Source organism: Triticum aestivum, chromosome 7B (genome assembly GCF_018294505.1).
Source record: "Triticum aestivum cultivar Chinese Spring chromosome 7B, IWGSC CS RefSeq v2.1, whole genome shotgun sequence".
Taxonomy (NCBI): Eukaryota; Viridiplantae; Streptophyta; class Magnoliopsida; order Poales; family Poaceae; genus Triticum; species Triticum aestivum.
In genome coordinates, this window is record NC_057813.1 from 8,405,113 (window position 1) to 8,419,051 (window position 13,939).

The 13,939-nt window shown below is 49.1% G+C and overlaps 2 protein-coding genes across 2 annotated transcripts; one reads left to right on the forward strand and one right to left on the reverse strand.

The window, feature by feature from the left end:
* The first annotated feature begins 3,301 nt into the window (after positions 1-3,301).
* LOC123162962 (transcription elongation factor 1 homolog) lies at positions 3,302-4,105 on the forward strand. Its single transcript, XM_044580727.1, has one exon. It carries the CDS (start codon positions 3,389-3,391, stop codon positions 3,719-3,721), a length of 333 nt encoding a protein of 110 aa, XP_044436662.1. The 5' UTR covers positions 3,302-3,388; the 3' UTR covers positions 3,722-4,105.
* Positions 4,106-5,707: 1,602 nt separating this feature from the next.
* Positions 5,708-7,950, reverse strand: LOC123162404 (uncharacterized). The gene is made up of 3 exons (XM_044580187.1): positions 7,314-7,950; positions 6,812-7,088; positions 5,708-6,039 (listed from the first exon to the last, which is right to left on the reverse strand). Exons 1-3 carry the CDS (start codon positions 7,812-7,814, stop codon positions 5,999-6,001), a joined length of 819 nt encoding a protein of 272 aa, XP_044436122.1. The 5' UTR covers positions 7,815-7,950; the 3' UTR covers positions 5,708-5,998.
* Positions 7,951-13,939: the final 5,989 nt, after the last annotated feature.

Below are 13,939 nucleotides of genomic sequence, written 5' to 3' on the forward strand. Positions count from 1 at the left end.
GGCCGGAGCCGCCGGGCCCTGCCCGCGCAGCGCTGGCGGCGGCGGGCCGTCCCTTCCCCGCTCGCTCTTGGGGGCGCGGGGGCCTCCCGATGGCGGCGGTGTTGCTCGGCCTCTGCGGTGGGGTTCGGCGGCGGGAGTCCGGTGAGCTCCGTGGCTCTCGGTGCAGCGGCACGGCCGTTGGCCGCGGGGCGGCGTGGCGGTGCTGGTGGCCGGCGGCGCCCGCGCGGCCCAGATCAGGGCCCTTTCGGGCCCCATCTGGGCTAGGGCGGGCCGGCGACTCGGTGCGTGGCGGCGCTGCTCCCTGGTTGGTGGTGAAGTGGTGATGGTCTGCGGGCGGTAGCGGCTTCGTCGGCCGACGAGCTGCAGCGTGACGGCAGGGGCTGTCCGGACCCTGTTGGGTTCGGCCGGGCCTCGGTGCCTGGCAGGCCCCTTGTCCGCACGTCCGGTCGGCTCCGCGGTGGCGGTGGTGGTTGTCCCCTCATGTCGGTGATGTTGCGGATGCCCCCAAGGACACTCTCCCTTCTCCCATCCTCCAGATCTCATGTCGGTGACCTCAGGGAGACGGCGGAGTTGATCCGGTGATCGTGGTGGCACATGTTGGTGGGCGGCGCGATGGGCGGGGCACTTTGATTCGTCGGGGGTGGTGGTGGGGGTTTGGGTTGGGAGAAATCTCTGGCGGCTTGTCCGGCCCCGACGCGGCGACGCCTGTGGGTGCCGTCGGACCTTCCTGAAGGGCGTTGGGTACACCCCTCCCCTCACTGCCCTCCTGCGTACCGGGGGAAACCCTAGGACTAGTCCGGGCAGCAGCGGCGTCGTCGTCGCCTTCTTCTTGAAGGTGTTGCTTGGTACGCGGCGCTTCGGGTGCTGGGAACGTGGTGGTACTTCTCCGGAGGGTGCAGCGGTCGCCGGTCATCTTCTTTTCGTCGATCTGCCGTTGTTGGCATTTGTTTCTCTTCCTTTCTTCTTTGTCTTTCTTTGGGCTTATTTGTGCTGCGGCCCCAACACCTATCGTTGGATGTATCGGTGGTTGCTTTGTAATACAAAGCGGGGAAAAACCCTTTTTCGTCAAATCGTATGAAATTGATAAGATCGGACTGCGCGGCCGGGGAAATCGCACGGATGCCCCAAGAAGGCAAGCACTCCAGCATCCATTATAAGAGTAATTACAAGTTAAGTTGAGTGGGTGAATGTGAAACAACATGCAAGGCTTTGTTTTTGGGACCGGTAGAGTGCTATACTTGTGAACCTTGAGGACGCGTGTGGTAATTGTTTGATTTGATTTAAGTCCGAAGACAGGCCTGCTCTTGAGCGCTGCAAATCTGCTCGAAGCTCTTTTTTTTTGCGAATCTAAAGAAGAAGCCGAGTTGAACAGAGCACCAGGCGAGAGCTGCGCGGCCGCCGCACCAACCGCGTGTGCGTAAGGGCATCTCCAGCCATCCGGCCCCCCAGGACGTCTAAATAGAGCGGTCTGGGGGTGTGCCGGCGCTAGTTCGGCCCCTGGGGGCGAGCTAGCTCCCAGTCACGCCCCCATGCGCCGGCCCCAGGATGCGGGAAATTCAAACTTGGTCGTTCCCGCTCTCAAAAGACGCCGCAAATCCGGCGATCGGACGTAGTCTGGCGTTACAAAAAACAGAGCGCCGCCGCCTCGGCGGGGGTCGGTTCACTCGGCGGGGTTGGTTCCAGGCGTTGGCGGAGTCGGCGTGCGTGAGCTCGGCGGTGTCGGAGCTGCTTCGGTCCTGGGCTGCGTCGGCGCGGTTTCGACACTGCTGGGCGGCGATGTAGAGGCGTCGCTCGGGCTTGGCGTCCGTGTGGTCGTGGGCGTCGTCGGCGTCGTCGGCGTTGCCGTCGGCGTTGCCGTCGGCGTTGCCGTCGGCAGCTCGTTCAGGATGAGGCCGCGCTGCACCAGGTAGCACGCCTTGAGCTTCTCGTCGTTGCTCTGGAGCATGTCCGCCCCGCCCATCAGAAAAGCCATGTCGGTGTTCCTCTTCTTCGCGGCGACGTTCGTCCGGAGCAGGTCGAGCTTGATGACGTTGTTCTTCATTAGCGCCGACCACCGCGCCTCGGTCTTCTCTTCGCGTAGGACGGCCCGGGCCTGGGCGTCGGCGAGGCAATGCTCGATGGACTCCTGCACTCGCGCGGTTGCCGCGTCGGCGTTTTTCCTCTTCTTTGCCAATTTGTGGCCGTCCGACCGCCCCTCTGACGCGCCCGGAGTCGTCGCGTCCGTCGTCGTGTGGCGGACGGTGAGTAGTTGTATGGAGGGTACTGCACGCCGACGAAGGCGGGCGAGGGCGTGCGCGTAGCGGGGTGACCATGAGGGAAGGTCACGTTTGGGTTGAACACACCTGCGCGTCGTCGTCGGCGTAGCCGGGCGACGATGAACCCCATGGAGATCCGGCGCCTTGCTGTCCCCAGGGCGCGTACTGGGCATGGCTGACGACAGGTGGATTCATCCCTGCCTGGTCGACAAATGAGGAAGACGCCGCCGCGCGCGCCGCGTTGTCGCGGGGCTTCTTGGCTATGGCCCTGTTCCGCCTGTCGGCGGTGACTGCTTCGAGCCGCTGAACTTCCACCCTCCACTCGGCGTTCGACAGGCCCGGTGGCTTTGGTGGCGGCGCCCTCGGCTTCCTCTGCTTCGGCTGGGTCACGGCGCCAGTCGCGGTTGCCGCCGCGCGCGGCATGGAGTACTTCTTCGGCGGCATGGCGGCGGAAGGCGAGCGGGAGGGGGTTTGGCGGGAGAAAGGGAGAGAATGGCGGGAGGAAGGCGAGCGAGCGGGAAAGAAGCGAGAGAAGCGTCAAGAAACGGCGGGAAAAGGCCCTCGGGTCGCCTCCAGTGCGGGCCCACGCGCCTTTTTCGCTTGCGCCGGCTCCCCAAGCGCCCCAGGGCGCCGGGTCCGGCCTGGGTCCGCCGGCACTAGTTTTGGCCCGAACCGGCGAAAAACGGCCTTCCGGGTATGCGACTGGGGCCTTTTTTTGGCGCCGGCGCGGTAAAATCGCCTGGGGAGGGCCTGTTGGGGGCGCGGCTGGAGATGCCCTAATAGGCACGCTTGCATCTGTTAAAAAAAAAAGAGCACCAACCCAGCCAGCAATGCGTAGCCCAGGCGGACTAGCTACCTCCCGTCATCTTCTCCCGGCCGCTCGCAGCGACGCGGCCATTTCGACTGGCCGCCAGAATCCGGCTCCAACTCGTTAGTGGCTTCGTTGCACCGCCACACCGCCCAAGAACAGCCGGAGTCGGAGTGGGCAGATCCTGTATATATCCCAAGTCCCAACCCTTTCCTTACGAAACACACCGCCACATCGCGTCTCTCCTGCGTAGCAGCAAGTTGTGCTCCCAGAAGCTACCTGAGATCTGGTGGTGATCTACCTGCGATCTGGTGCTGAGAAGAAGATGGCGAAGCGCAAGTCGATGAGCTCCAAGATGGCGTCGAGGAAGAAGCCGGCGCCCAAGCTGGAGACCACCTTCAGTTGCCCCTTCTGCAACCACCCCGACAGCGTGGCCTGCACCATCGACCTCAAGCTCTTGGTGGCCACCGCCGTCTGCTACATCTGCGAGGAGGCCTACCACACCACGGCGCACCACCTCACCGAGCCCGTCGACATCTACCACGACTGGATCGACGCCTGTGAGAAGGCCAACCAAGGCGTCGAACTCCAAGCCCTGGACTCCCACAAACGACAGCGGCCAGTCGGCAGCGACGACGACGACGATAGCGATGCCTGATTGATCGAGTTTGGTTTCATGGATCGATCGATACTACCTCAATCTAATCCTGCGTAGTTTGATGTTTGATCGTGTCTCTGTTGCTGCGCACTGTGTAGCTCATGAGTTCTGATCATCACCCAATCTTGTACGTATGTACTGAACCTGTGACTGGTTTCGCTGTTGCCTTTTTTTCGACCCACGAGAGTACCTAGTCCTTTTCCAAATCGAAAGAAAAAAAGAGTACCTTGTCGTCTATAGAAAAAAATGTTCGCACCGTTCAAGAACAAAGACGCTCTGCAAGTTCAGAACCACAAGGGTGAAGCAGACAGATTCCTCCTGTCAGGAGAATGAATCAATTTCAGCTAGCAGAATCACAAGAGCTGCTGGGGTTATCCTAAATCTAACGTACAAGACAGCTTATATACACAACCCAACATCTTTCTTTTAGAAAGTATGTATGCATTCAAATCAAGAAATAATTCAAAGTTCTTGACCAGTACAAGCACACCCTAACACACGCACAAAAAACCAGAAAAATAGAGAGTGCCCTAAAACAACCAGTAAAACATGAAGATCTCTAGAGCTCCGTGTAATCATTCCTGAACCTTGTGAGAAGACCCCTGCAACACAAGAATTTGCAACCAGATCTAAGCAGGTCATCATCTTCAAGCACGGTATAATCACCCCGCTACTCTCCTTTTCTTCGCACCGACGCCGAAAAGACAAGGACACACATGTGCATCCAACAAGCCTACACCAGCCTTCGCCATCTGTGGCTTTGAGTACTGCTATATGTGCCCCTTCCAGATGGAAGAGAACTAGGACCGGTTTCGGCGCCGCGGACGGGCCAATCGCACGGGCAAAGCAGGACATCCCTCCAGCAGCAGCACAAAGAAAGAGGAAGAACATCAGCGGAAAATCTTACCGACGAGGCACAACCACCTCCCATCCAAGGACCCAACCGGCCAGTGTCGGTCGAGCTCTAGACACTATAGCCCACCACCTCGACGAGATCCGGGGATCCCACACCCCGCTGGCCCCTATACGAAGGAAAGAGCTTCTCCTAACCGTGAACGAAGCTCGGGGAGAGTTATTCGGACGCGACGCCACCACAACGGCCTCGGCGGCGTCTCCCTCAACCCTAACCCTACTGCGAACCCACCCCACGCACAGATCCGAGGTCCCCCTCCCTCCCACCGCCGGAGCGGCCGGCGGAGGGAGTGGGAACCAGCGGCAGCGCCGGCAACACACAAAGGGAAGCCCCACTCGCCTCCTTTCCGCCTGTGCGGGCGATCCACTCTTTCCGGGGACGATATAGTGTGCAGAAACGGACACGACTGTTTTGATCCCGAGCTCATGTGAACCCAACAATATAGCTTTGCAAAACAAAATTGGGAACATAATTTTAAATTCATGAACATCTTTTTATGGACCCTTTTTGAATTCATGAAAAATTCAAATTCATGATCCTTTTTTAATTTTGGAACATTTCAAATATGTGAACAATTTTCAAGTTCGTGAATTTTTTTTAAGATCCGGGAATAACTTTGAAATTTGTGAACATTTTTTTAAACTTGAACTGTTTTAAATATTTGAAACATTTTTTAAATTCATAACTATTTTGAAATACTGAAAGGAAATCTAGAAGAAAATAGTTGAAAACAGAAAATAAAAACGAAAAAGGTGAAAAAGGAAAATAAATAAAGGAGGTCCCTACTGTACTGCAAACTAATCTCAGTTCCCCCAAACAAAAACCGTTCTGAGGTTTCGGCCTGAATGCACATAACCAAAAAATTATAAATGGGTTAACTAACCATGAGCGACAACCACCATTGAGAGTTCTCTGTCCAAACACAAATTCATTCTTTGCTATAGGACTGAAGCTTTAAGCGGCACATCTGAACTCAATTCCTCCATTCACTGCAAAACTATTACCGCGCAAGTACAACTAGTGTTCCGCCTCGGCAGTCGGTGGAGCAGCTGGAAACAGAATAGCAGCACAAATATTACGAGCATCATTGTTCAAGCTTTTTCTGAATTTTAGAACAGCGAGACCAACACAAAATAGGTTTCCTACATTGTCAGGAGAAGGGACCAAGCAGTATATATCTGAATATGAGAACAGCAAATAGGTTTCCTACATTGTGAGGAGAAGGGACCAAGTTTAGCTAGCAGAAACACAACAACTTCCGGGTTTTGCCGAACCCCTATCTCACTGCAAAAATTATTGAGACGGCGACACTCTGAACAAGTGAACTGTGAAGCGACGGTCAGGAGTCCTGCTCTGGTCTTTCTCTACACTGCATCGACATCCGGGTACCGCACCTCCGCGTGGGCTGAATTATCAGAAATATCGAAGCAGTTAGACATACATCATGTCACAGGCACTGCTAACAGTATGATGAAAAGATCAAGAAGAAAGCTGAGGTATAAAAACTCGAAACAATGGAATGCCTAGAAAAATCTACGTAGTTGGTTTGGGTTTTCAGGTTGCTAAGTCTTCCACTGGCGGCACATATTATTAAATCGAAGAACAGAATCGTCTGAATTCAAAACCAAACAATATCTATCTTCAGGCAACCTTCTAGCATCTGTCCATAAATCCAACAGGCACAATGTCGTGCCTGTTGACTGATTTGGTTCAACAACTTCTATTGATATTTAATAATCCTACATCAGTTCAGACTAGTTTCACCCAAAGTTTCAGAAAACTGTTATTCAGACTACTAGTTTCGAAATCAAGAAGGCAACTGCAGAAACTATTTTCCATATAGTGTTGTGGGATACGACCTGATTTTTTCTGCTGAATCACATATAAGTAGAAATCAGTATCTTCTATGTCATGCTGAACTGATATGACTGAACTTATTTGGGTTTTCAAGTTCCAAGAGTGGGAATATGTAAAAACCAACTAAGCTTCTGACTACACAGACAGATTAATCCAACGGCCACACAATGCAAAGACAGCAGTTTAAACAATTGTCAAGTCCTAAACTCCTGACTGAAGCAGATTAGCTGCTGTTTCAGTACACTGTTTTCCAACACAAGCAGACTACTCCATTAACATAAAACCCAAGGAGATTAGTAGGAAGTAGGAGGGCCTCTCACCTGGCGTCCCGGACGCGAAGACGACGGTGTGGAGGTGCCAGACGCTGCGGGGCAGGTCGACGACCAGTGGAGTAAGCCGCCCGAAAGTACCCGCTTCGACGCACATGACGAGGTCGGAGACGTCCAGCCGGCGCACCAGCTTGTTCCTCAGACGGACCACGGACCTGCCCCTGAACACCAACGCGCCGTGGCTGATGCGGGTCCCGTCGGCCCCCGCCCGCACGTACACGATCAGCCGCGACGGCAACAGGGCGTCCAGTATTCTGGGGAAGGGAAACTGCAGTTGAGACGCAAGGAATCATCAGGATGCCGGGGAATGCAGAGGCGCAAGAAGCCAAAGAAACTTGAAACAGAGCCAAGAAGCGCCAAGAACAGAGCCAAGAATTGCTCGCAGGCCAATGAAATCAACACGATTTGAAATCTTTGCGGTCAAATTCCGACGCATGCCCACCCAATTCGCGCAAATTCGGGAAGAATCACGAAGCGGGCATGGCGGACTCACCCCCGTCTGACGTGGAAGGGGAGGCATGCTCTCCCTGGCGGGGATGGGCTCCACGACCCAGTGCAACATCGTGCTGACGATGTAGGTGTCCTCGATGTCCTCGGCGCTGACGCCATTGTTCCAGCTGAGGTACCTCCCGTTGGCGCGGAGGCAGCGGCCGGTGAACTGCCAGAGCAGGACGTCGTTCCCAGAGTCGACCCCGTCGGCCTTCCACATGATGGCCTGCACCTCCGGCTGTGCGTAGTCCCGCAGCTCGACGCGGAGCCCGCGGTGGCCTAGCGGCGCCGGCGCGTCCGTGGCGGCGAGGTAGCGACCGTAGGCGGCGCTGTGGAGGAGCACGTACTCCGCGTGGCCGTGGTACAAGTGCACCACCCAAGCCGCGTTCATCGACGCCCGGCGGTGGTGGAGGGAGACCCCATGCCCGTCCTCGCCGACGTGCAGGTACATGCCGCGCTCGCGGCTCCGCAGCCGCACGTGGTGGCCGTCCTGGAACTGCTGCATCTGCCGCGGGCGCCGCTGGAGGGCAGAGGCGGTGGGTTCTTGGTTTCTTGGCGCTCCGGCGAGGAGAAGCGAAAGCTGCTGTTGGTTCAGGCGCCAAGGCAGAGTATTTCAAGGGGAAAGATATGTATCGCCAGCAGCGTTCCCGATCGAGCGACTGCTCACGGGGCCGGCCCAGTATCTCAAGTATAACCCACTTTGCCTATAAAAAAAAACTATAACCCACTTTTATCTCTCCCTAATTTTTTTTAATAATAAAGCACGGATTGGGTCTCCGGGTTCACCGTCACAATACGTTTCCGCCCAGTCATAATACGCTTTTACGATTACGTTTTGGAATTAACCGATGTGGTACTAATGAGTTCCTTTTTGCCTCCGTGGGTTTGTCAAATAATTTTTACGTCTGTCCTGCACATCGCTGCTTTGGGCCGGCCCACGCCACGTTCTCCGCACGCACAGGGCACACAGGTCTTTTACAATTCGTCAGATTCTAAAAAGAAGGTCTTTTACAATTCGTCTACAACTGGTACACCTCGGAGCAAAGTAAAAGGGGATCGATGGAGTTTAGGTCACGTCCTCGCCCGCCCAGATCGCTGCTCCCACCGATCTCACAACCTACTGGCGGCCCCTCCACCACCCGTTCCCACGATCCCAACTCTCAGCCACCACACCTTCCACCGGTCCCTTCGATCTCGGATACGGTCGCCGGGGAACACGCACGGCCGCTGAAGGCTGGACGCGCGGCGGTGCTGTGGCTGGAGTACCGGGCGCTCAATTGGGACCGGTAGGCGTTGTGTAAGGTGGCGTCGGTCAGTCGGCTGCCTGCACGCCATGGCAGAGGGCGGCGAGGCCCAGCACCCGCCTTCCGTTTCGAGTTGGGGGTTCCTTGATTTATTTTCAGCAGCAACTTCATTACGTACCTCTTGTTCTTCCTCCACTGTGTTCATCAATAGAATCTGAACACGAGCTTTTAGCTGCAGCTTTGAGTATCCTAACGCACTCATCAACTTCAGAATTACCACTGGGGTCACTTTTCTCAAGAAATCTGGAAAGGAGCGAGTATTCTCAAGTAATAAGATAAGTGTGCTTACAAAAAATTACTACTGGAAAGTAGATGAGAGGCTCATGAAGTAAAAAGAAGACGTGCCTACATATTATACATAGCAGGCTTCTGACTTCTCTGATTCCTCAAGCCTCGAGGCTGTGCAACATCTATGCTACGTGGCCACACTTCAGCCACCTTCATTGATGAGGTACATTCAGATTTGGTTTGTTTATTACTTTATGGATGCTTATCTTCTCATTACAGTCCTGGAAAATTTGATGAAAATTTATCTTCTCTTTGATGGTCAAGGTTCTAGAGTTCATTGCTATGAAAGAAGGCATAGACTTGCCTTGTGGAACTGCCAGTAAAAATGTCAGTGAGAACGAGTAAAAATCTACAACAGGCACTACCAAAAGAAATCAGTCCACACCACGATTTCATTCTCTTTTATTTTTGAAGTGTTCGCAAGTTCCAAGTGTTATGATATTATAATAATCATGAGATCGATTTGTCCGCAATCACTTTAAGATTTTCATGCAGTACAAAATCACAGGAGATTGTGGTAGATTGCGCCGACTTAGGCTACAATTTCGCTGCAAAATTTGGCTGCCGCTAAATCCTTTCTCCTGCAATTTTAATCAGTGATCATGAGTAACAGGGTATTTTTTTTCAACTGATCTTTAGAGGTGCATGTTTCATCCTTTCTATCATTCTTGCTTATCGAGTGCATGTTCATTTGTTTTTAATTATATTGATGCTACTTTGCTTGTGTCAAAAGAATTGATAATCATGGATGAGTAGTATGCTACCCACTGTTGTTTTGCTATTCCGTACATGTGAGATTCATTTTTGGACTTCACAACAATAGTAGAATTTATTGATTTGACTTCTACGCAGGCTGTATCTCATTGGGTGGAAGATCAGAAAAATTGATTGAGCATGATGTGTCACCTTATTTCATTTTTCGTGTAAGCTTGACTCTACCTAATGCTAACATGGTCTATGTGATCTCAAGAGCCGAGCCAAGATCATGCTTACATGGTCTATCTGATTTTTCAAGTTTGGCAGCAAACACGGGCATCCATTCATGATTTTTCAAGTTTGGTTAGAGTTATGAACCCTTTGCCAGAGACCTCATCCCTAGGTTGCTGGAGGATCAAGATGGTGGCATCAGGGTTCCCATGACCATGCTCGCCACGTTTGAGCTCCTCAAGCACGCCCCCAAGCTTGTAAGCTTCTCATTTCTTCGGTCCCTTTCTTTAGCTGTTACAATTTCGCCTTCAGTTTATAATGCCAGAAGAACACTAACCCTGTCTAGCATCAAGTCATTATTGTTATGGACACAAGAAAGTATAGGTATTTTTGTAGGTAGTATCTCAGCGTTGTTGTCTTGTGAAACTGGCCAAGCATATATAAACTGACATAGCAACATCTTTCAGCAATTTCCCATATTATATTACTTCCAGTAGTGTGTTGCAACATTGTATTTTTTTATAGAAACCGAGTCACACACAAAAGGGCCAGATTTTCTGGCACAGAGTTCGTGATTTGTACAAATAACCACCTGTAAATCTTAATTTAGTTGCTATTGGAAAAGACGATTGCTTTCGAACCTTCCATGTCGAGAAACTAGAAATAGTATGAATGTGCTTTTCCCTGGCTCCCACATAAGACTGTTGCTCTAATGTCTATTCCAGGTTGAGAATGGCAAGAAGACGCTTATTCTCCATGGTACAAAGACTAGCGCAGTTTTGAACTCCATGCTGTCAGATCTTTTTCACCTGAAGTGTGATCATTCCGTGAAGTACGCCAAGAATAACGACAACATCAGACCATTTGAGAGTGGGGGTTAAACTTCCCTGGTTTTCTTCTCCCTTAAATCTTACTGCAGCCTTTTATTCACATTTCCTATTCTGTAGTTAGTGAAAACAAGGAATTGTTATCTATTTGAGAAAATAAAGATTAAATCGATGATGCTCTCAAAAGTAAAATGACTTTCTGAGCTAGATAGCGACTTTGTGAGCACCAATATAGAACTTATAAACCTTTTCCATGGTTGTTACAATGATCTTTTCATTTTTCCTTTGTATATTAAACTAGAGAATATTATTCTGCGTTACTTCAACCGTTACTTTTTATGTGTTTGCAGTAGGACTATATGGTTCTCACTTAAAGTAGAGGCCCAACAAACTTTTTTTTTTGGAAGGAATTATGATCACCACATATATGATCTTGTTAAAGTAGGAGTCGGAAACTACAAATCTTCTATTCCTAGAATGGAGCTGGTTGAAGTTGAGCCTTCAATGGAGCGGGTATTTCGGTAACACCGACATCCGGTTCAAAGTTTACGAAAAGTTTATAGGAGGGTTAGTAAAGCAAATGTGTTCATGACGACATGCACCAGCAAAAAAATTGAGTCAAAGTGCAACAAACTCTGCTCTTTTCTCTATTATATTAGCTAAAGATGGGGGATCTTTGGACAGCGCTCCTAATATTTATTTTGTTTCTCGTGTAGTAGTGTGGAGGATTTCAAGGAGTTTCTTGATGATGTCATGTCTGGTGATGGGCCATGGGGAGAGGAGGAGGTCTTGAGCCATTGGGTTAGTGAAGTGAGGTTTTTTTATCTCCCGTTGCAACGCACGGGTATTTGTGCTAGTCTATAAAAAACTAGACTAAAGAAAACAGTATGACCCATTTCAAATTTTGCGACAAATAGGGTGTCGACGCACCCCGACTTGGCTGGCCGGTTGGGGAGCACGACATGTACTAGTACCGCGTGATGTACAAATCGAAAAAGGTGGGTGCCTCCACCAGGGATTGAACTCCTGATGCGAACTATTCAGAACTAAATTCCTTGGCATATACGAACAATGTTGTTTCAAACTTTTCTTCAAAAGTTGTGAACAATTTTCTAGAAGGCAAGTAATGTTTGAAAGCACGACCATTTTCTTAAAAATGCAGACAAATATTTGAAATTGTATGAAAAGTGCGAATTTTTTAAAATTTTGAACAAAATTTGAAAATGGGAAACAAAACAAATTTTTTTGAAAGTTTTTAATTTTTTTAATAAAAATGATATCACCTATTGAATTTATGAACAAATTTTAAAAATAATTCTTTTTGAAAACAATTTCTTGAAAGAAGTGAAAAAATTCAGAATCACAAACAATTTTTTAATCTATGAACATATTTGAAAACATGAGCATTTCGAAAATTCTATTTTTTTTTGAAAAATGAGAACATAATGTGTATGTACCAGACATTTTTTATAAACATGAACACTTTTAGAATTTATGAACAAAATTGAAAAGGGAACATTGTTCGAAATTTGAACATTTTCTGAAAACCCGAATTTCTTTGAATTTATGAAGAAAAATAATAATTAAATTCCTGGACATTTTATTTAAACACAAAAAAAATATTTCAAACAAAAAAATGAAATCCCGGAGAATTTTTTCAAAAGGAAAAAAAAAGAAAAATAGCAGAAAATAGAAAACAAAAAACAAAATAAGAAATATAAAGGATAAAATAGTTTCGATAACTTTCTAGAAGCTTCCTAAAATGGTAAACCCTTGTTGGAACCTTCTAGAGCATTCCCAAAACCAAAACCAGTAAACATCTTCCTACCGGTAAATGGGCGACCAATTTAGTCGCTACGAGTGATCAATCCGGTATTTGTTCAAGTTACGACAATCTCTTAGCTCTAGTCCACCCACAGAACACTTATTGAATCAATGCATGATAACCTAATGAATCATGGTGAAACTAACTTGACGAGATTCCTGTTTGTCCTCAAGAGCGTTTTAGCGATTATAAAATACACCTCCGGCTTGTCCTTAGTATAATTAAGGATTGGGCCAGTTGCTGCACCTATTTACTTGTGTTATTACTTGTTACCTTGTTACGAATTATTTTGCTATTAAACTACCTATACAAACTAATTTTACAACACTTGCATTGAAACTTTGCTGGAAACTACTTATCAAATCCTTCTGCTCCTCGTTGGGTTCGACACTCCAATTTATTGAAAGGACTACTACAGATCGCCTATACTTGTGGGACATTACGACACTGTAAAATTACTAGGTATGATTTGTGCTGCGAAACTAAACCTTATTCTCTGCCCTCGTAAAATGAACTAGAGTCTATTATACTAGGAGGTTTTCACGGTATGCAAAGCTCATATATCTTTTCATTCATAGAAGGGGTGTAAAGATACATCGGGTGCAATGCATGGGGCCACGTACACGAGGAGGGTGTGGTGTGCTCACTTGAGCAGAAGAACATAGGGGTGCCCGACCCTAAGACCATTTTCCCTAACCTGTCAGCAAGAAGATTAGTATTCCCTTGGTGCTTTTTTTGAAACAGAACACCCATGTATTCCATTACGATGACGATCTTGCTAAGTCGCCAGTTATAGTGTTTTGTACAAACTCAGGGAATTGGCCTAATCAGGTCTCCCACCTGCCACTCCCTAGACCATGAACATACGCAGCTAAAGAGTGTGATGCATTGTTACAAATTCTAAACCAGACGAGAGATCGAGGGTTGCTAGATGTTGAAGATGAAGTCATTCTGGTGTTTGCGTCGTGAACGAGGACAACGCCTTTTTGCAGTGCATCCGGCGTGCGGCAATAGGAGGCGGCCCACCATTCTCGGAAGGGAGTCGGCGCCCCTAGGAGATCTGTAGGGACCTTGTATGACACTTGACAAGAGAAGGAGCTTCCGGCAAGGAGACTCCGTCTCCTGATTGTAGAAGACGCATGCGCCCTCGTGAGTCTATCATGTTGCAGTGCGCGAAAATGGTTGAAATGTTTGGAACAACTCCACGATTATACTAGTGAATCCAGGTTTCTAGTAATGAAATTGGAGATGAATCTCTCTTTATATTAAAAAAACAAATAGAAGATGAAGAGAATACTAATGAAAGGGAAGAGACTTCCCAATATCTTCCTATTATTTCTTTTGATGAATCAGGTAACGAGGAGGAGCCTTCTATTCAACCAATCTCATAAATAAGGAGCTCCAAAAAGAGGATTAAACCCACACATAATGTGAAGAACAAAAATAAAAGACGAATAAG